The 24,666-nt window shown below is 28.8% G+C and overlaps 1 protein-coding gene across 4 annotated transcripts in view; it reads left to right on the forward strand.

The window, feature by feature from the left end:
• Positions 1-24,666, forward strand: part of LOC108562775 (protein phosphatase 1 regulatory inhibitor subunit 16B) — a 44,021-nt gene that overhangs the window by 1,850 nt on the left and 17,505 nt on the right. For 2 of the 4 annotated variants that reach the window (XM_017921201.1, XM_017921204.1), the window contains exons 2-5: positions 10,379-10,530; positions 13,392-13,709; positions 17,846-18,047; positions 22,769-23,012. In XM_017921201.1, the coding sequence (XP_017776690.1) occupies positions 13,478-13,709; positions 17,846-18,047; positions 22,769-23,012 (678 nt within the window). In that variant the 5' untranslated portion in view covers positions 10,379-10,530; positions 13,392-13,477. Of the gene's footprint in view, positions 1-10,378; positions 10,531-12,885; positions 13,332-13,391; positions 13,710-17,845; positions 18,048-22,768; positions 23,013-24,666 lie in introns of those variants that run through there. The other 2 variants (XM_017921203.1, XM_017921202.1) reach the window with 2 other exon arrangements.

Consider the following 24,666-nt stretch of genomic DNA (forward strand, 5'->3'; position numbering starts at 1 on the left):
TAATTACCACAGAACTTCCACTTATAATATGCAACGAAAACATACTTTTTAACGATGTTTTTCAACTAAAAATAAACCATAAATTTATTTATTTTCAATTTTTTTTCATGAATAAACCATGATAGTTATTTTGTTTGTATATTCGAATACTGTCACGGTAATAACTTTGCTATCTGGCACTTATGTAAAATAATAATATATGAGTAATAAATTATCAGAAAATCGATTAAATTACGTTACTCAAATAAAAAATTGTGAATTAAGTTTTATCATTAAATATTATAAAATGTGCGTATCTTTTAAAGTACGTCTATAAATTTTGTAACGAAATCCCTTTTATATTAGTTTTATTAATAATTTAACATAAATTATGGCCTAATAAATATTATTTTAAAATGGACGTTTTACGTTTAAAGAAAGATGAATGAGAATTTGCTCGAGTCTTAATACCATATTCAAATTTCGATTATTCTTTGATATTTTCATAATAAAGGTAGGAATATCATAATTCAATTGATATCTCATAATTTAGAGTTAATTTAATTATTGTTCTCATTGAAATAATACCACATACATTTTCCTCCTAATAATGATTTTTTTTTAAAAACGCCTACTATTTTTATATACCATTAAGTTAAATGCGAAATGATTAAAGTCAGATATTTTTCTTCCTATATAATTTAATCATAAAATTTAAATTATTAATAATGTTTCTATTGTATTGTTTACGATCAAATTCATTAATAATTAATCAATTATTAACTTAAAATATCATAAATTTATTGTACTTCTTTGTCAATAAGTATATATTGAGAATATAGAATAATATAATGAAACTCCCAAAAGTACTGTTCTAGTTGAATATATTAATAATATTTCTTTATTACTACATAAACTCTATACTTTTAATTAATTAAAATCTGTGTTATTTATACTGCTAATTATTTTGTATCACATGAAATGTATGTTTAAATATTACACTAAAAAAATAATGAGAATAGTTTGTACGTAGAAGGTGTTATATTTGTGATGCCATAAAAGGTGTAATATTCGATCTAAATGACATCATTGCAGTTTCTAAGCAGCGAAGCGGTAAATCTTCAACTTTCAAAATAAACTTGTACAGACAGCAAAGCAGTACAATGTGAGGAAAGGTAGAAAAAGAAGCGCCAGGTATACAATACAGAAAAAATGAGATGGAAGAAGCATTGTGTCGTGTGGAGCCAGTTGGTTGAGAATCTAATAAAGGTTTTGTCGATACTAATTCAAATATGTTTCTTTGCTCTATTTAAGTGCGTAAAAAGCAGAATATTGGAAAAAAGAACCTTGAAGTATAATGTATTTTATAGGAAGGTTTATCAAGTATTTATTATTGTTATAAGCAATAATACTAAAGTTAAGTAACGACGGTTACAGAAATAATTAGGGTGTGTCATTGATACACTTTGCAAATATACTATAATATTAAGACATCTTATAACATACAGTTTACTTGACTTTGCTCGAAGACCTCTTAAAATTAATACAACATTTAGTTTAATATAAACTAAGAATTGTTAAATTTATATGCTGTTATTTCTATTTATATATATATAAAATAGACTTTGAATTATAAGTTATCTGGTCTGGTAGAAATACTGTAGTTTCTACCTATTACATACTTATTAAGCATTGAATATACCGTAAGAAATGAGGTCGATGCGATTAGTTGAAACTTAATTGTTAAATAAAACCGTCTCAATGTATATAATAAATAAAAACAGTCTTTCTAAACATTCAGTTTTGCAAATAAGCCCCAGTCTATGAAATTTCCCCACGAAACAAAGAGAAATGAAAAGAAAACAACAAGAGCAAAAACAACAACAAAAACCAACAAAGTTCCTGAGAATCCTTCCACAAACGCACACACGTCTATAATTAACAAGTATTTAGGTTGAATGAAAGTTTAAGTAAATTAGTTGCACGATACAAAAAAAAAATATAATTCCGTTCCATTACGAGCCAACTCATGCCTGTATATTTTAATCTTCTATTTATCAGAAAGGAAGGAATGATTAAGCGCGAATGAGTAATTTGTTTAATTTCAAGTAAAAATAATAAAAAAATACGTATAAAAGAAAAACATAGCAGAAATGTTACAGACGTCATTAAAGTTAACGCTTCTAATGAACACGGTTTACGTCCGTAAAACTGGTTTCATTCCGTCCGATAACATATTTATATTTGTATTTCGGTGCGGAATTATTCCGGCTTCGATGCATAATTCATGGCTTTATTTATGCGACAACGGTGATTCGGGCAAAACCTGAGATACGTCCCAAATATTTCCACGGTAATTGATTAGTTTACTTATATTTTTTTTGTTACTGATGGATAAGGATGAATGCAAACATGGAAAATTCTTGTGTTTGATAAAGGAAAGGGGTGTTCTGGACTTGAATTATTTATGGTGTGATTCATGTGATTTTTTTTAATAGGATGTTATGAATTTGAGATTAGATTGGGTTCGCGTTAAGGACACTAATTGGTTCTTTCATTTGTGATAACCAAAGTTAACATAGTTAAGAATCAAAGTATGAAATTTGTTACTTCAATTATTCAGTATTCAGTATTTTAATTAGTAGTGTTGTTAGAAGGTTTTCTTCCAATTTGATTATTGATTACAAGATTCTTAATTCTTTCAGCATCAATTGTGGTAATTTCATACAAGATATTCCTCATGAATTTCATTTATTAGAAGATTTTTTTTTTCAAACTGACCATCGACTATGAGGCACATCAGTTATAACAATTATAATATGTCTGATAATAAGACTTTACTACAGCTAAGCTTCTACTTTCTACTATAATTTAATTAGTCTATCGACTATGAAGGCATTATGAAAATTTGATCATACCTTTTCTACCACAATTATGTCCTGAGTTGACAAAGTCTATTTTCTCACAGGATATTCTTCGTGAAATGCCTTTTTAAGAAGATTTTCTATCAAACTGACCATCGACCATGAGTTACTTCAGTCATATCAACTTTACATAAATAAATTATCTTTCTACTATAATTCTATTTGTCCTGAGTTTACGAAAAGTAATTTCCCACAGGATATTCCTCGTAAAATGTGAATTTGAAAGATTGCAAATAGTTTTTCTTTATATGGAAATATCAGCAAAACCATTAAAGTACTAAACGATACCAGTCAAGTCAAATAGAAATGGATTTATAATCTTTTGATATGGAGACTTTTCTAGTATAGGAAATTATTCCTTAAAACGCAAAGTTTTCATTTAAAGTTGTGGAGTCTCGTAATATTAAATTTCATTGAAACCAAAACTATCAGCATCTTCCAAGAAATTATAAACGATGCGGAATGATGTAACTTTATTGATATGCTTTATGTTAGTAAAATTCCACGCAAAGGAAATACAATTTGTTAAACGAGATAAGATAATGTATTTAGGTTTGTCAAAAACATTCGCTTATTTTCTTAAACTTTTAATAGTTAATTAGTTAATATTTAAATAATATAATTTAATCGAATCAAAACCATTAAATTTTCACAAAAAATATCCAGATTTGAGAATAATTTAGTAAGTTTTATGCTGTTTTTAGAAAGTTTTATTATTAATTATTGAAGAAAAATGTGCTGTAATTATTAGAATCAGACGATTACAAGGACAAAAAAGAACTGTAAGGTATTAAATGTAGACAGGGTGTGTTATTACACAAAGAAAACCCAAAGTTTTATCAAATTTTTGATAACATTTTCTCAGGACATAATTTTATATATTGTCCAAGAAATTTAAATATAGAAAAACTACTATGCATTTTTTTTAAATAGTAAATATGTACTTCAATTATCGATATAGATTTTACAGATAGGATTATATAATAATACAATTAGGTTGTTTGCACATTGGATATTAAAAGCCAAATTAATTTGTTAATTAACCTTTTGATTTTGCATGACGTGAAGATAATATGAATTTAATTTGTATTCAGTGAGCACACGAAAAATCAATGAATATAAATGCATCGTATATATATATATAAAATATCAAATTGCTCCATGAAATGTGCGATGATCAATGAAAGGCCGGACGATGCAAGCTAGAAAGTCCACATAATGTCAACCCTTATTTTTTCTATTTTACCATAAAGCCTTTTGTACATTTTAATGCGGCGCGCACAATGTAATTACATTTATGTTATGCATGGAATGGAGAAACGTAATCCTCCGTACCCACCGACTCCTTCCATAATAATCATAATAATATCAATAATAATCGCGAAATACACAATGGATAAACGTATGCGCGTTTCATATAAATATCAATATAATTGAATTGCTGTACTTCTGCAAAGTATAATTTGCAACCACTTATGGAACGATCCATCCGGCCATGTGGTCGGAACACGTTGACCGCATCGATTACAGCATTCGTTTCGATGGTCAGGTTCTTTGCGCTTTTTTTGGTTTTGTAGATCCAACGGTTGAAAAATAACGAAGCCCGAATTTCATCGTTATATGTATTAGTTTGCACGAATTTCGTAGCGACTCCAGGATATTTAGTTTATATTCCATTAATTAGTCTTGTCTTCGTTTTCGAACGCCGCTCTCAATGTCCAATTATCCAGGTTATGCATCAGCGAACAGCAGCAAGTTGTACTTCCAGACACTGTTTAGACTCAAAGCTGTTTTATGTAAGCGCGCAGCGAAATAATGGTGTTGTTACGATTGTTACGAAACTGAAGCAGAAAGATCGTAAAATTAAATGTTTAATTTCAGAATTACGGATTGTAATGCATTTTTTAATACTTCATGCATACCTTGAATATATACAATTCTCTTTAATTTAACAATTATCTATATAAAGTTGTTGTATTTAACAATTTTTACTAAATAAAAGGAAACTGTCAAATAAAATACCTTTTTAAATCATGTATGTTCATATTTTCGGGCAGGAACTCCTTTCATTTCGTCTCTATTTTCCTTGTCTTCGTTGCTAAGTAAATCTTCCACTTCATTCAATAAATTTCTAATATATTGTCACTACATTGTCATTTTGTAAACCAGTTATTGGAATAAGTTCATTTCTAATTTCTTGCATGTTAGTAACTTCTAACAATATTTTGTCAAATGATTATCCGACGTAAGACCAACCAATGTTTGTTGTATTACTGAAGCTAAAAATTGACTTGAATTGGGTAGTTTGTATTTTAGAGCTTAAGAAAGTTAACCAACTTCTGAAGAAGTCAATACTTGAACTTTTGAACTTTTATAATGTTGAAAAGTCATTTATTATAATATTTATAAAAACATACTATTTTCTAATTTGCTTTATCTTATAGTTCCGTATATTGATACAGCAATATCTGGCATAGTGCGGTTTCTATCAGTCGGGATTCATTATTGAAAATTTTAAAACAAACTAAATCTTAATTAATCAAAATGTATTATAAAAAAAGAATTAGTTTCTACTTAATATTTATATACTTATTTTTTATGTAAGTCAATTAATATTTAGATATTCAAAAGAATTTTGTCAAAACTATCAATATCCGACGAATAAACCAAGGGATTTAAAGTAAATGTCAGTAAAACGTTTAATTTTTAACTCTGAAATATTCTATATGAAAATCAATGTTAAAAAAAACATATTTTTGCGGACTTTAATATGAGTATACTTGTAAAACATTCATTTTTTATAAATTATTTTAAGTTTAACTTACCACAATTATTAGAGCGACATACGAAATGAAATCAATAGTAATAAAGAATATTTAACAAACAAAAATATTGGACGTCCCATAAAAATGCGTAACTTTATGTATTAAATCCTGAAAGTAATGTGTTTATCGAGAACAAAAAAAAGTTTGCGTTTAACATTGAAGCTGAAATGCAGTACATTCTAAAATATAGCCTAATAAATTTTGTAAATATGATTGATTTCATCTATTTTTTTCTATCTATATATAAAAAAAATTAAAATATTAGATCAGAAGTCGGCTAAATTACCCCAAATGGGATAAAAGTGAATCCTTTCGTGCATTGAACGTCCTCAGTAATTAAAATTTTATATATACATGAAAAAATATTAGGGTTTATGTATACATGAAAAATATTGGATTTCATCTTATTATAATGGGTATTCAGAAGTTGCTGAAATTACCCCAAATGGGGTAAAAGTAAATCCTTTTGGGCATTGAATGTCCTCAGTAATTAAAATTTTATATATACATGAAAAAATATTATAATTCGCGCAATATCTTCCTCCTCTCATTATAATGGGGTGACGTCGGATTAAATGAATATATTTTGGGGTTTATATAATTAGAAATAAAATTAAATTTTAATTAGTACAAACATTGTAATTGATATGTTATGAATTTTCTTTTTGAAATGTTCTTATTTATAGTTAACATATTAAAAAGGTATGCATTACGACGTAATATAGAGGAAATATTAACATACTGAAACTGTGAAACTTTCGACAATATAATTAAAAGCTAATACAAATAGAAGCAAGAAACAGACAATGCAAAGTTTATGTAGATAATTCAGCCCTTCGAGTGTTTGCTATTGTGTAGCATCTAATGCGCGAAGGAAATGCAACAATAACACAGAGAGAAATGTTGTTCAACAACCAATCCATTAAAGGAGTTCTGCTCCAAGGAAACGGGACTTAAGGGGATGTTTGATATTGAAAAAAAAAAGGAATCTGTACAATAGGGGCTTTTACGGCGCAATTGTGGAGAAACCAACTGAAACTGAATTTAATAAAAAAAACGAAAAGAAATATATGTATTCTGAAATCAATTCCCTATACAAGTTGTCAGTTAATAAGTATATTAATTTTGACGTGTGAAGTCTTATCAGTGAGAAAAATAAAATAAATGGCGAGACTAAATATTTGTTTTATAGCAACTGATATGAACATTTTTTGATAAAAAAAATTGTATGTAACTAAAATGTAATTCACAATTTTAAGTTATGTAATCAAATTTTCATTAACGATTTCATCATTCGTCTCAATCAAATTATGGTATATTGAAAATTGTATGTGTTTCAAACTAAATAAATTATATCGAAATATATAGAGAAATAATGATTTTAAATTAAAATAATTGTTGTTTTTTTTTTAAATGTAAATGAGTCTAAGATATAAGTTAATTGTAATTATAAATATTTGATTTGCATTGGTTAGTTGATAATTTAGAGCTTTATAAAGTTAATGAACATCTGAAAAGTTTAATACTTTGATAGGTGATTTTTAGAATGGAGAAAAGTTGTTTATGTAAAAACTAAATTTAGTTGCTGCTAAGGGCTATTAAGCATAAGTTGTTTATATTATACTATAAAATATTAATAAATAACAATATTATTAATAAACAAACATTTAAGTTAAGAACGAAAATTCTCAATATAAAGAAAAATCAAAATTTTACCAAATAAACAAAAATCCATTACATTTGTGGAGGTAGATAAGCACCAGTAGGTGCCAGAATGGATTACATAAAAAAACAATAAATTTATTTAAAAATAAGTTAAAGATCTTTGTTATACTTAAAGAGATTTATGTAAATATTAATATAAAAGAAAGGAAAAGAATCGTTTATTCTACCAACACACTTTATTTATTGCAGTTTTCCTTAAATATCGCTATCTAAAATATTTCGTTTTCTAAAAACGATAATCTACGAAATTAAATGATTTCTCCTAACTTGTTGGTCTATTGCGAAGTTGTTTATTTGAAGTGAACGAGGTAAACGCGTACATAAATATTAAAGAAGATAACAGGGAATTATCGACTTTCTACGATATTGTTCACAAGATTCACGAATAATCGTAACGGTATTCAATATTATAATAAATACAAGAAAATACGTATATTTACCTTTGATTTAAAGTTAATACTCATAATTATTATGTCCTTTATTTAAACATTTTTTATTGGCCCCAATATGAACCAGAATTAATATTTTAATGTAAAGATTAATTTTATCATAAATTATTTCTAAATTCTAATAATTATATATTTTGACATACAACTGAAATATTCATTAATTGGTAATAAATACCATTAGTGTATTCGAAACGGAATCCTACATGAACATATTCTATTTCAGCACATTCCACTGAATGAAATATTCTATTTCAGAGGTAGCAGATAATTTCACCGAACGCAATAATTAATGATAATTATACTGTTATGAAAATCTCATTACGGTGACGGTGATAAAATACAGGTGTGAATCACTGTATGCATACGCATCACTTCATTAATTACCAATTGACGTGAGTTTATTGTAAAATTCTGTTTACAGAAAATATTATGTTTTGTAAAATTTCTATTTATAATGTTTCGTTTTTTCCTTTTAAAATATGTCATTATTAATAATAATTTTAGAGAAAAAAATTACCTAAATCATCATTTAAAAGTAATCTCATACACTGTTTAACTTTTTAAAACAAAGAAATAATGGTGAAGAAAAAACGTTGGTAATCTTCTTTGCATCATTATTCGCTGTGATAAAAAAAAGTTGTGATTTATATTTTTGCAGTCATGATCAATTTTATTAAAGCTTCGATCAGTCCGGATTCAATATAGTCTGGCTTGAATATTTCAAAATAAACTCAATTTTTAGTGACAAAATAATTAAAATATGAATTTAATTTGTTCAATTTCCTTCTTATCATAAACTATATTTGAAAAAAAAAAATTGATACAATAATTATTAAAAATAAAATATTTCAATAAAGCATAGTTTCAGTCTACAGTTTAAATAAGCATACACTATAACAGTATTTTATTAAATTGATAATTTTATTAAATTATATTTGGTATTGTAGTATAAGATAATACATTAGGATTAAAAGATTATGAAATGTATTATTTCTATAATCTTTTAATCCTATCATATTGCAGTTTTATTAAACATATCTTTCTCAGTTTTATAAGAATAGAGCATATTTCTAAAATTGTAGCTGTGCATTTTTATAGTTTTCTTTAAATATTAATCAAAATGTTATGGTTCATAATTATTTAACACATATGATTTTCATATAGTCTAACAGTAAATTTCAAATAATTACATTTTGTTATAATGATAATATATCCAAGTAAAGTACCAGACTTTTTAAAAGTAATCTCAATAGTGTGAACGTACTTTGTTAAGCTTTTGTAGTAAACGAGAAAATGAGATAAGAGGACTTAATCAAGGTTAACATGTGGAACGAATATGTCGGTAGTCTTATCATGACTACAGTGATTTTACAACACTAGTTAATACATACAATCATTATTAGCATTGTAGTATTCCAACAAAGCATGTTTATAGACTTCCAATAAATATTTACAGTTTTTTGTTTTCATTTTCTACAAACTTGATTAGACTTTTACAAATTATTATATCTTAAGCAACTCTTTTGATTATTTGTTATAAAAGTATAGACATTAATTTGTTTTAGAAATAATCAAGTATCAAAATGTTTTACTATTTGGTTTAATTACGAATTTATTCAAAAACTAACATTAATAATAATAAATAATTTCTTTTGATTTCACAATTATCTAAAGACAGAAAAAACGTGAAATAATAATTAACATTAAACACTAAAAACGTCTAAAAATATTAACTCTAAACTTAATATTTATGTTTATTACAACAATTAGACATAACACAAATTAAACAAAAATAAATTGGATGAAAGACATTGGTTTAATTAATTTAATTCTTTCTATTGTACCCTTATTTAAATTACATTCTTGGTACGTACTTATTTTATTTATCTAATTTCACAGAGTATGCTTTTTTTAAATAAATTTATTGTTTATAATCTGCCACATAATGACAATGAGTAAATAGTAAATATAACAATGAACTGAATAGTTTCCCATTCGAAATCTTCCAAATTACAAAATATAATATAAATAAATATTAATTTTAAAAATAATAAGTGATTCATTCACCTATATCTTTTTATACTACTTTCAATCACTCTGCTTATCCAATATGCTGTTTCTTCGGAATACCAATTTCGATATTTCAAGTTGGAGATCAAAAAACGCGGAAACGAAACAGAAAAAAAAATAACGAACGATCGTGAAATAACTCCTAGATTAGCTCTCTCTCTCCAGGTAGCGAAAAGAAGATAAATAAATGAAACAATTTTCGCCACAGGCGATGGTATTTTTTGGGGCCCCGTCAATGACCCAGCTTTTTTTTACATTCCTTTCTCATCTAACATGGATCTGTGTAGCAAATGAGCTGCATTCTGTTTCGCAATCGCACATATGTTTACTAGATTAAGAACGTTTAATCATATCGTTCGTACAACGATTATCATTTTTATTTGTTTTATTTTTTTTATTATTTAAGGAGGAATCTCGAATTTCAATCCAAAACCACGTAATTTGCTGTATCTGCTCGTTAATCCAGAGCCACACTTTATCTCTACGTCGGAATGCATATCGAGAGAATACATTCCTTCATGTGGTGCTACGCGTAGGACGAAACTTACAGCTGGTATTGTGAGTATTCTTATGCAACTATTCCTGTTTCACAAACATCTACACTGCATAAATAAACATAACATACCGACCTTTTTTTTTCCTATAATTAATTCGCTATTGAACTTTGGCATCATTTTTGATATTAATAGAGATGCAATAACAAATTATAAGCAGTGTTTCGTTAAATCTGAAATATGTAGTCATACCTGAATTAATAAATAAGATGCGTTTCGTTAAGCGAAACTTAATTTTAATAGTCAGAATTACTAAAGATTTATTAAATAAGAGTCAACTTATACGAACTTTTTTTTTTCTATAATTAATTCGCTATTGAACTTTGGCATCATTTTTGATATTAATAGAGATGCAATAACAAATTATAAGCAGTGTTTCGTTAAATCTGAAATATGTAGTCATACCTCAATTAATAAATAAGATGCGTTTCGTTAAGCGAAACTTAATTTTAATAGTCAGAATTACTAAAGATTTATTAAATAAGACTCAACTTATACGAACTTTTTTTTTTCTATAATTAATTCGCTATTGAACTTTGGCATCATTTTTGATACTAATAGAGATGCAATAACAAATTATAAGCGGTATTTCGTAAAATCTGAAATATGTACAGTCATACCTCAATTAATAAATAAGATGCGTTTCGTTAAGCGAAACTTAATTTTCATAGGCAAAAATAATACTGATTTATTAAATAAGAGTCAACTTACATACAAACTGAAATCATCTTTTTCAATGACAAAAATTAAAATATTTTAAATGTCATAAGGTCATAAGATCTGCCAATGTTAAATATATTTAACATTTACGCTCAGTACGTCACTTGAATTCATATACATTTATAGTTGTGCAAGAGCAAAAAAAATAGCACTCTCTGCAAAGTTTAGTAAATTGGTATGTCTCAAGTTATTACCATAAGAAATAGAATTTTAGATCAAAGTAATTTTAATTTGTTTTTTTTTTGTGGAATATTTTACTTGGTTTTTATATATTCGTTTATTAATATTTAGGAACTTTTGTTGCATAATATCATGTATATTTAACTTCATATCACAGAGCAATTTAAGAATTTTAACTCAGCGAGTTTGTCTCATACATTTAGTATCCTTCTTATGATCAATAATTATTGGTTTATTATGATACAAATTCTACTTAGATATAATGAGTTTCGCCAAATTATAATGATCAAGAGAGAAACTAATCCTGTTAAATTTGATTGGATTCGTCATTAAGTACAGTCTCATGTAGGAAATATTGAATGAGTTGATCAAGTTAATATGGCAGATGTAACATTATGTAGAACATATACGTTAATGTCTAGCCATATGTTAGGTGTCTCGATGTACATTGAGTATTCAGATATTCTGATGTGATTTCTCTATTTGTAACGATTTATAATGATAGCAGTTTTCCGTTGAATAAAAACACACGATGTTCTAAAGCTCCTCGACTTCACATCAATACTTAGATTTCCATTAAAGTTTCAGTTTAAAAATGAATGATGATATACAAATTCCTTAGTCGTATGATTTTTTTTGGGACAATGGGAAAATCTGCTTTTAATTGAAAGAGGTAAATCAATTTACTTGTATTTATTTAATCTATTTTAAAATATTAATAACAATATTTGTAGCAATAATTATATTAATAATTTCAGACCAAAAATGCATACATTTAAAAAAAAATGTGGAAAGAACAAATAATTTGATCCGATTTGTAAAATACTTTGTAAGTTTTTTATACTTGCTTTATTAAATTTACTTATTTATTTCTAATAAAATATAATCCATAATTGTCTATTATTTATTCACGTGGCTAATGGGCATTAAAAAGAAGGTGTAGAAAGTGGGAACTGAAAAAAAAGGATGAGAAACTAATATGTACTCTTTATAAGTTTCATACTTTGCTCCTTGTTACTTTGCCGGCCTTCTCGCACTTAAATCAACAGCGATTCTCTAGTTATCCTTGAATGTTGAGTACGTCTTTCCTATTGTCTGGGCTTCAGTTAAAGAAAATTAATTAAATAAATTCGCGACGGTAAAAAAAGAAACGAATAAAAATATTATTAGGTATTGTAATATGTGCATTCTTTTTATGGGCTGTGTCCAGAGAGTTAATTAGAATGTTGTGCGAGTGTGCAAAAGTTTTATAGGTTTCCGGTTTCAAACGTAATGATATGAAAGGCGGCGCAGTAATTTCGCAAAACGTGTTTTCTTTCCATTTTGAACAAAGATATTAAGGCCTGTATTGATTCCTTCGCGAAACTGGAACAATCTATACATATGCAGCTGCAATAGAAACAAAGTGGAATGTAGACAACGCTTGAGTCGGGTACAAAAATTCCAAGTAAACTACTACATAGAACGAGTGATTGTTTTCTTATTTGTTTCTGTGTTGGTTTCTTTGTTGTTTTTGCGTGAGATACAATGGGAGGAATATTAAGGATTTTATATGTATTTGGAAATTCTGCAATGGTTGGTTTGTATCGAACTAACAAACGCGTTTTCGTGTCGTTCTCTAAACGCAATCTTAATCTAATTATCGGAGCTACGTTAATCTAATATTAAACCAAATAAGTTGGGTATGAGAATGAGTGAGTGGGTGAGAGGATGAGGGAGAGGTAACGTTTGATAAATGATAAGATACAGTACCGTTCGCGTTCACTATCAGCGACAAAATACAATTGATATTGGCTCTTCAATTCATCCAACAATTAAATCAAGTGCACGCACACAAATTCTCTCCACTTTTGACGCATCTTTCACTGTCAAAACTGAAACAATTATGGATTGAACGTTAATTAAGTGAGCTCCTGGTTACCAAGCAGTCAGGTCGGCTTTTCTACAACATCGGTTTCGTTTCAGGTGAACCAACTGTGTGTACGATCCACGTGAAGACGGGAACTTGGGGAGTATCGAAAAATAAAGGGGGTAAATAACCGGGAGACAACATGGAGCACGCGGATTTGATTTCGGAGATGCCTCACATCGAGCAAATGCCAACTCCCGAGAGGCTTGTCCTTGCCAAAAGGCGGAGGACCCAGCAGCTCAAGATCTGGCAGCAAAGGGAGAAGGAGTACTTCAAGAAGCCACTGAAGATGCACAAATCCAACAAGCGCAGCATCTACTTCAACGACAGCGTTGTGCTTTTGGAGGCGGCAACTAGGAATGATATCGACGAAGGTAGGATTACGAATTCCCTTATCACAGAATTACAACTAGTTTTATCAGCGTTCAAAATTCATTATTATTATTATTGTAAACGAGCTATTCATTATTGGCGAGGAAAAACATCCTATTTTTGAGGTGAATCCAATTATCAACGCGCACGCTAACACGACTGAAGGACGTTTCACTTTTTATTGGGACCTTGTAAAAAAAGTAACTTTAAAGGTGTATTCGTAATTTTGTTAATGAACTAAGGTGATTATAACTGGTCGGTTATGCAGATCGTCCGTTAAAATGTATTCACTGGAGATATCGGATTTGTGGCTCGGTCGGGTCTCTCCATTAACATGCATATTATTTGTAGTAACTGTGACTTTTATATCCGTGTTCAATGTAGTCGGTCGGCTGCAGAGTCAATTCGAGTGCGTGATCTCACTGCCACTTCTGGGAATAAATTTCATCAATGATGGAATTTTTATAAAAAAAAATATAAATACATTACATTTTATAGTCGTCGTATTTTTATGTGTTAATTTTTCTATAAATTAAAAAGAATTTCTCATTAGTCTTTAAACAGATCAAGATGCTTAAATTTTATTTAAAAAAATTACAACTATTATAAAATCCAACCAGATTTCTTTATATTGACAATTTATATAGAATAAAATTGAATTTTTATTTTATTTGTTGAGATGTTAAGAGTTAATAACACGTCCAAATTATAACTATGAGAATTGAATTTTCGTGAATATCATCATTAATATTTTATAATTGTAGCATCAAAATCAATTATTATGATTTCAATTTATATTTATGAATTTATTCTCTATAAATTAAGATTCACCAATAATTTAAAATTTAAATAGAAAGTCTCTGTTAAATGTTATTAAGGTAAAGGTCATGAGGAAATGACAATAATATTATTTAGTGGTGACTATGATTAAAGTAATTTGAAATTTGATTAAGATTTTTATTATAACACGATGTACATAATGATGACCGTAATTATTTAGATAATGCCTCCTGTAATATGTCGATGAGAAAACCCTTGTGTCACATCACATGAATTTGAAGGGTGCGATTCTGGCCTTGAGCGTACAACTTGACATCGCTCGTTGTTGGTTCTTCAAGTGGAGGATCATCATCAATCTAGCAAGAAAAAAATCTATTCAAAAAATTCTTCTCATCGTATTCGTATTGATTCAGAAATTATCTTTTTTGCATTTTGCTGACGTATTTTATATGAATCTAAACTAAATATTAGATAAATTAGACAACGTCAGGCGGTCACAATCACAAGCCCGACAACCGAAATCCCGTCTATCGAAATCCCGACGTTCGTAATCCCGACTATGTCAAAATACCGACTACCATAATCCCGACAATCAAAATCCCCAATATATTGAAATCCCGACAATCTAAAACTTAATAAGATTAATTGTTGTTATTTATTATTAATAACATAAACTAATTTTATTATAGAATATTTCTTATTAAGTTTTATAATGAATAAGACAACGAAAAAAAAAATACAATAATAGTTAATATTATTTATTGTTATTAAGAATAAATAACAACAATTAATAATCGGACAAAAGAGCCATCCTAGGTCTTAAAAATATTTTTTTATCCGTTGTACCTATTAAAATATAGTACAATAATTTAAAAATGTTATTGTAGAAATTATAATAATAAAAGACACTGTCGGGATTATGGTAGTCGGGATTTTGATTGTTCGGATTATGGTAGTCGGGATTTTGATACACTCAGGAATCCGAACGTCGGGCTTTCAATAGACGGTCTTTCGGTTGTCGGGCTTGCGATATAGACCCAACGTCAGGTATTAGTTAACGTCATATACAGAAAAGACTTGAAATTTGGTTCATGAATTAAATAATTACCATTGAGAGAAATATTTAATCATTTATTCATCTTAAATATAAAGCAAAATCATTTTATGGTAAAAAAAATATCATAATTTGATTATCATAATTGAGGTTTCGATCTGATACTCACCACTTTGCTTAATTATTATAGATAGTAAATGATCCTACCGATATGTGACTGACAAACGGGTCAACAGGATCCAGGTAAATGTGAGGGAGTTTCAAGAAGGAAGCTCATTATTGGAAGAAGAAGAATATTATTATAATTAAATTCCCAATTGCGAAGTGTTACGAAGAAAAACATACAACGCAATTTGCCAGTAAAATTGATATTTATTCAGGCCAAAATAAAATATATGATGCTTTTATACTTGGAATATGGGGGATGTGTGGTCTCGAAGATAAAAGGAGACGTGCGATGTTTACCAACTTCCGTTTTTTTGCTATATTCCTTTCTTTTGTAGACAGAAAAAGCCCACAGTTTACCACAGAATGGCGTATCATTATGTAATTTTCGTGAGTTCTTTGCCAGCAGCCACACGTAATCACACCAAATTGTTTCTCTCTGTTCCGGTTTCATTCCACTAATACTTTCTGCACAGAATACTCAGTCATTTTAGATATATAGCTTCAAGAGAGAACGTGACGTCTAATAAGAAATGTTCGACACGCATTAAAATACGATCGTCACGAATAGAAATTTTGCAATTATTCACGAACATATTTCTTTTTTAGTTTCTAGAAAAAACAATTAACACGTATAGTTTATTTATAGACTTTTTACCCAAATATTGTAAATTCTTCTATTTTTTTAAACCGGGGTCGCAAAAAATACTTGGGGGGTCGAAGATAAATTTAAGATGGGACCAAAATGTTTGAGAAACACTGATTTAGAACATCAGGCTATAGGTTTCACCCCAAAATTAGGTTGCGTTAAATTTTTAATGGTTACGAAATTATAGCTATCAAAGCGAGGAATTGGTAAAATACTCTTATCAATTGGGTCGCAGAACAACTATAAACAAATCTGTTGAGTTAAAGGTTGAAAAACTCTGCTTTAGAAGGTATTTTCATGTTTTTATATCTGCCTAAAATGTTTATACTTTATTATTTTCAAATTAAATTCCAACTGACCGTGAATTTTAAAATGATTCATTTTTATTTTATTTTTTGTCATTTAATTAATAAATATATTTGTGTTTTCTTTTCCAATAAATTTAACTCTGAACTGAACAAATTATTTGCAATTACTATAATTGCACTTTATAAATATAACATGTATTTTTCGATCCATAGAAACGTGGATGTATACAATCAAAAAAACACGAAATATTTCGTGTCGAGCCAGATCAAAACGTATCGAACTTTCAACGATGGACGTGTACTATTATTTCAGTTTTGTTTTTGTTTTGCATTCGTTGCACCCGCGTGTGTATTATTTAATGTTTCACATGTTGCATTTTTCAGTTTGCCGCACGGAAGCGGAATTTGATATTATTTCATCACGCTTTACTTTACTTTCAGCGGCAGAATTTTTAAAAAGGTTTTATCCGCAATGCAAATCCGCTTTTCCTTGACGTTTGGATACGTGAAAAGGGCCTGAACCTCGTCCAATCAATCTCCATCAAAAATGCATTCTTCCGACAATACCGAGCGGCAAAACAAATTCGTCTGGTTATTCACTCTGCTCCATTATTGATGATCTGCGGTTCTCAACTTTCGGCATACTCGTTTCTTCCGTTTGCGTTTTTAAATAACTAAATTACTTGCATGTTTGTAATACAATTTTCTTAGTATTTCTGTCTCTGAATTAATAACAAAAACCTGATCTTAGTGTATTGTAAGAATAAAGTTCAGATTCAATTATACATATTTTTTAATGTTCCAATGATTAACATTCAAATAGAGAATTTGAAGAAGGACCTTAAGACATTTCCATCTATTTCCTCAGTTATAAATAATGAACATTTATTTAAAATAATATTGAAAAATATATAAAAATGGAGTAAATGATGAACGTTACGAGTCAAAAAACAGAATTTACTAAAAACAGTTTTGTTTATAGAAGAATTTGGATAATTTATTTAATTCAATAAAAATCCCTCATAAGTGAAACGTCAAGTTAGATGTGTGTGTTTCTACACATATAAATTTATTTATTTGAAATAAAATCGTATTGATTGATGTGCATATGTAATACATTGCTGATCTGTGTTTTTTTTTTCTTTTCTGGTTTGTTTTTGGTTCTGTTTACGTTGCGATTAGTTAGGAGATTGCTGATGAAGGGTGTGAATCCAGATTCGTGTAATGAAGATGGATTGACTGCTTTACACCAGTGCTGTATAGATAACAACGAATCGATGCTGCTGCTGCTCCTGGAGTACGGGGCGAATGCCAACAGCGAAGACAGCGAAAAGTGGACGCCACTCCACGCTGCAGCGACTTGTGGACATCTCAAATTAGTCAGGTAATTAATGATTACACTATTTAATATGTTGATATATATTTGTAGTTAATTAAATATACTTTTTCAATTATTATTAGCTAAGTAATTGTGTTATTATAGTTAGTTTTTTATTGATCAAACTGTTTTTGTGTCATGAAGTATGTAGATGTGTATGAGTCCAATTTATGTCACTATCTCAAATATGTTCGTAATATTTAATGTTATGCATAATTCAAGAGTTAAGTTGCTAAGTTTCGAAGCAAAACTCATTAAGAAAACATGCAACATCGTCATGTAGGGAAATACAATTACATCCAGTGGATTATTAGAAACTACTTTGAAGTGATTACACATGTTAGCTGGATATTTTATTGATCATTATTTTCATGATTTACCTATTTTACACATTAATTATGTTATTACTTTTTCAAATGTATACCATAAAATTTGATTATGAACTTTAATCATTGTGAATTTAAACAAATTAGTTTCAGTTTCTAATTAGATTATTTATTTAAACTATATAGGTTTAACAAAAATCATGACTAAATACATGTAGTATCCAAATATGTTGGAAAAACAGATTTATGCATGTATATTATAAAAAGAGAGAAGTATTTTAGATCAGAGTTTCTCAACCTTGTTTTGCCGTGCGACCATACATATGTGTTATACAACTTTTGCTAAGATTATTTTACCAGTTTCTCACGTTGGCACAAAGTGACAGCTGTCATTTTGCGACCAATCAAAAATGTCACGTGACTCATAGGTTGAGAAACGCTGTTTTAGACTTTTCAATTTGTTGATAACATAAAAATCTGTTTATTTTCGTGCTAAAACTTGATTATTTCTTCAAATGGAAACGAAAAAAATTGAAAATAATTTCTTTATTTAATTCCAACTATCAAACTACAATAGATTATGTTGTTAAACCTGTGATAAGTTGTTAATTTTAACAAGAAAAGTAGAACGTAGTTGTGGATGTACAGGCTATTAAAGGAAATAAATGATTGAGTCTGCGATTTAGAAAGGGTTTTATATTATCAATACTATCCAGTACGAAATATAGCTATCTTAGAACGGTTTACCTTTGGGATGTGTTGCAAATACAGACAGAGAGTACGGTGGCTCTGACAATCTGCGATCAGCCATTCATCATGGAAGCTATATAATATTCAATAAATTTTAAGTCGTTTGCTGCGGAAAGTCGAATGGCAATAAATCCCAGATCGATGCCGAAGCTTGGATGTATATGTATATATATATACATTTCACTTCCGCAGTGCACTATATATTTTATCTGGCTTCAAATCTCTCACGCTCTTCGTCGATTCGAAAAGTCCATTTGCTAACAATAAATTCCCTCTGACATACGCTCAAACCATATAAATGATATGATAATCCACAAATAACAGTTGCTTCCTTGAATTGATAGATACCCGAAATTCGTGCCAACCTTACTCTCTCAGCTGTAAAATAGCCCTGAACCCACCGCTTGTTTTGAGAAGACCGTGATTGATTCAATTCCGCGAATTTGCCTAAAACCGTTTCGAAATTACAATGAGAAATTCATATTCATGAAGCTATCGATCTTCTTTGGGCGGAAACTCTTATTGCAATTAACATCACCGGACACATACATACAATCGTATGTAAATTTCAACTTGATCCTTGGATAACAGATTTATTATACATGATATCCAATATACATTTGAATTATAATCGCGGTTTGATCGATTGTGCTAGATCTACATTCTCAGTTATCCCAATTTAATGTAGTGAAAATTTTAAAGTTGAATTATTAAAAAAAAAAGAGCGATCGAAGTCCTTTGTTTGGTGCATTGGTATTTACTTGGCATTTCCTCTGCTGGATTTGTACTCTTGCCAAACTAAAACTATTTGCTCCAGCCGTACCAACTAAGCCATTCCGAGTTCAATTATAGAAATTTTACTCATTCTTTTGTCAATAGATGAAAAAGGGTAACGTTTATCCATTTCATCATCCACACAAATTTCAGTGAATATACACATACTTTATTAATTTACATAGGGATCAAATAATTTTATTAAATTGTTTTGATTTGTTTGTAAAATTACTATTTTGATAATTGTAACCAAATAACAAATTACGTGAATTTTATCTGAAATGATATAAAAAGTATATGCAAATTTGAATTCTAAATTTTTAAGTTTTAATGATATTTTTTTGTTATTTTTTTTTATTGAGGTAATAATTAAATGAATTATTTCAACGATATATCTAAAATTGTTCATATTTCTCGAAGAATTTTATGATATTTCTGCATATCATTTTTATGTAATTTTAAAGCAAAAACAGAGTCTTATGTAACATAAAACGTTTCAATAGTTTAATATACTAAAAAAATATATATTTATTTGAACAACGTCATAATTTTTCGAATATTTTCATGCAAATCCTTTAATAAATTGCTTCGCTTCTTTACATAATCTGAAATACTACTAATAAAGATGAATAGCAAGCTCCGCTAGAAAAAGTGAGCTTCACATAATACAAACATTTCATCTAAAATAAACGATTATTATATAAAAAGTTACTCACTTTTTTGGGGTAGGAAAACGCGAGAATGAAGTGGGATTAAGCTTACGTAATACATTTTCGGAATTAAATCCCGACTTTCGTTCCATAAAAATAAAGAAACTGCAACCCTTTGTATTATTAAATGTCGGTACATAATCGAGAAGGCAAATTGAAAGAAAAAAAAAAGAGTATACGTTCCGGCTAATTGCATGTACTTCTTGCTCGTATCTGGAATTCCAATTACAATGCGTGTTTTGATATTTAAACACGTTGTCACGCGTTTACCACTAATTAAAAAACAGTTTCCAACGCACATGCACAAAAGAAAGAGCGTTTGATTTGGCGAGAAGAAAGAAAACCGCTGCAAAGCTTTCATACAACACAGCCGTTTTTTTTTTGTTTTCTGTTGTTCCATGTTCATGTTTCACGACCCACATTTTCGTTTCTAGATAAATAACGTTGTAATTAGATTAATAAATTTAATTATTACAATTTTTTCTTTCTCCATTCTTCCTTCGTCGTAACGATTTTAATTAGATTTACACTTTGTAATTCTTATTTTACATTTTTATGGTTTTTAATTGCCTAAGGGTGTTGAATTTGTTTTCGCTTCTGTTTCAAATTAATGAGGATTTTAATTTTGATCAGATGGAAAAAATCTCATTACTATACTGATCCTTATGTAATCAAGGTTTATATAATCGATTTAGTTTTAATTTTCCAAATTGTTTTTTTTAATACATTTCTCGTCGTATGAAAAGCTCTAATTCAGCGTTTTCCAAACTGTGAGGCGTGCCTACATAGGGAGGCGCGGACTAGTCTAAGAGAATTAATTAAGCTATTTGTAACAGAAGTTTATCATTTCAGGAACTTTGATTCATTTACACCTCAAGCTTGAAATATATGTAACTATAAATACACCATTGCAATAATTACTAACTTCTTCATTAACTCACGTTGAAATAGTACTTGAAATTTACTTGTGTTTAATGACTATGATAAATGATACATACTAGCAATTGTAACTAGTATTCTGAAGATCCTATGTCTTGATGGTTTGTAGAAATTTATTTACAAGTAATTAACAAAAAAAAAAAAGAAATTACAATTTCATAAAGGACAATATATAATGGACAGTCGATCTCATAAATAATGATAAAATATAGACAGCAATGTATGTTGTCTATATTTTATCATTATTTAACTAAGATTTAAGTGCAAATACTTAGATAATAATTATGTTATAATGTAAAACAAGTGACATTATTATATAAATAATTAATTTAATTAATAACTATAATAATAATGAACTTAACAAACTAAACAAATATGTTTATTTAAATTTGCCTTTATTGTTTACGTGATTCGAGGTAATATCCAATAATTAATTATCTTCATGTCGGTGCAATCAATTCGTGTATGCTTATCTGCTACTAATTAATATTCATCATTGATGTCAGAGCAGTATGTACACTCCATGTTTAACAATAATCTCCAATTTTCAACTAAATCAATATAGATTTGAAATTAGTCATTTGTTAGCGCTAATATATCTATTATCAAATTTAGTTTTAAACAATAAAAATATTTATTAGAGTAATTATACAGAATACTAAAAGATAACAAAAAATGATAAATATATTATTTGTGATATGTATTTCTTTAGAAATTTAAACATGCTTACTCTACGTGATATTTGACAAGTAACTTGTTAAGTAATACCTTATGTTTAGGTGATATGCGAAGCCTATTCATGTTTCTAAATGTTTACCGAGTACAGCAATACCTCGTATAGTGCGGATGATTGATTCCGCCATATAAACCTCACACAAATAGATTTGGTTGTATAAAGGAAAAAACGTGAATATATACAAAAAATATTTCGTATACTATTTTATTCGAATGTATCAATTAAAATTTATTTACGAGGTATTGCTTCAACTAATCTACTTTCTTTAAGTATATTGGTTTTACTCTTATTGCTTATAAATTAATGATTCATTATTGAATGTTTTGTCTTATGTTCGGAGAGCCGATTATGAGCTTAAAGTGAGTGAAGAAGCGAGCGCTGTTTTTAAGCTTCAATTAATTGAATATGTTTTTTTTTGTCGTGCGAAGAGCTTGTGCTGTGATCAATAATAGCTGTACCTATCTTGTCTTTTTTTTCTGTTCGTTCCAATAGGATATTAATAGCTCGAGGTGCGAATTTGCTGGCGGTGAATGCGGATGGGAACATGCCCTATGATATTTGCGAGGATGAGCAGGCCCTAGATTACATCGAAAGTGAGATGTCGAAGCGCGGCGTGACCCAGGAATTGATTGACGATACCAGAGCACACACCGAGAAGAAGATGTTAACAGATCTACAGAGGGTCGCAGCTTCCAACGGGGACCTCGAGGTCCACGACACCCAAGGCGCCACACCCGTAAGTCATTCCATTCGTACATATATACATATTCTACTCTTTGTATTCCATCTCCATCTTCGACGATAATTCCATTGAGACATTCAAACCGTTCGTGTTGCACAACTCACACGTACCTCTCCTCGTACAGTGCACATTCAAGTCCACATAAAAGCCGATGTAACGAGCAACAAAGGCCGTCTCTCAAATCGACGGTCGGAAATGCCTCTGAAAACTTTCAATAACGCAAAGTGAGATTTCGAAGAGAAGATGAATAAGTGAGGGCGGGGGAGGAGGATGATGTGGATGAGAAATAAGAAAAGAAGTTGAGGAACTTTGTTAATGCAGTCGGGTTGGAGCCTCCGGGCTTAATAACCTATTGATGAGTCTCCTAACACGTTTTTTATTTTTCGCCCCCGTTGGAAAATGCGCTGAAAGGCGAAAACCCTACATCCACAGATTGCATTAAAATTTCCCAATGGGAATTTGATATACTCGATCAAATTTCTATATGCTTCGTACATTTATTCTGCTTCACAAAAAATATTTTCATAATTAATACCCTCCATACATATTTCAAGTGATCCTTTTCAATATCACTGACGAATATCTTGTTTATGGATTATTTGTTACAACTGAAAATTATAAATATTCAAATCATTTAGTTTAATTAAATTCTTCGATCTTTATCAATCTGATTCGAATTAATTAACAAATACAGCAATACCTCGCATAGTGCAGCAAACTAATTCTTTATTGAGCAAAATCAAAATAAATTCTACTAAATTAGTACACAAAATAATGATCGATTTTGCCCCTTTATACAGTCAAGTCTCTTTTTATTTTTGCATGTATTTAGTTCCTTGATTAGTCCCGTTTCAAAAAGTCCCAGATATTGGCCGAACCAATTACCCGCACTATATGAGGTATGCAGTATGCAAGGGTTAAGTTTTACTGACCAATATTTTATACATCTATTTATTTGTGCAAAGTAATATTTTAACATGATAACTTTAAAATTAGTGTGTAGTTTGTATCCTTTGAACAATTAATAACTGAAAAGTTTTAATTTACATTTAAATTATTTAGTTAAATTACTTTGGTTTTTATATACATTATATTGTCAAATTTAAAAAAAAGTACATGAATCATTGCAGTATGGTTTAAACATAGCTTCAATATTTGATTCATTTCTATTTATACTATTTTTGATTTTATTGAAGTAAATCTTTAATAATATACAGTTTATCCTAATATCTAGATACTTTCATGCGAGAATAATCAATAACTAAAATGTATCACTTTACAAAATCTTTTTTAATATCAATACTTTTGTCTTTATCAATTTGACCTCAATTAATCAAAATTGATGTTTTTTGTTATCTCAAGTGGGGATCTCTCTTTTCCGTCATCCTATAAATAAATAATGATAAAAGATTTATTATAAATTATACAAGTATATTACACAATCAAAATATTTTGTAATATTAATAATGACAATTATTGTTATTTAAAAATGTAAAGTATTTTGAATCATATTAATAAAGTATTCTTTATGTTTATGATAACAGGAAATTAGTGTTTACATTTAAACAATTTTACTTATTTTCTACTATTTAAACACGAATGTTACAAATACTTGGTTATAAAGTAACTAAAACCAAAAGTTTTACAT

Source organism: Nicrophorus vespilloides, unplaced genomic scaffold (genome assembly GCF_001412225.1).
Source record: "Nicrophorus vespilloides isolate i.1.1-1 unplaced genomic scaffold, Nicve_v1.0, whole genome shotgun sequence".
Lineage (NCBI taxonomy): Eukaryota > Metazoa > Arthropoda > Insecta > Coleoptera > Silphidae > Nicrophorus > Nicrophorus vespilloides.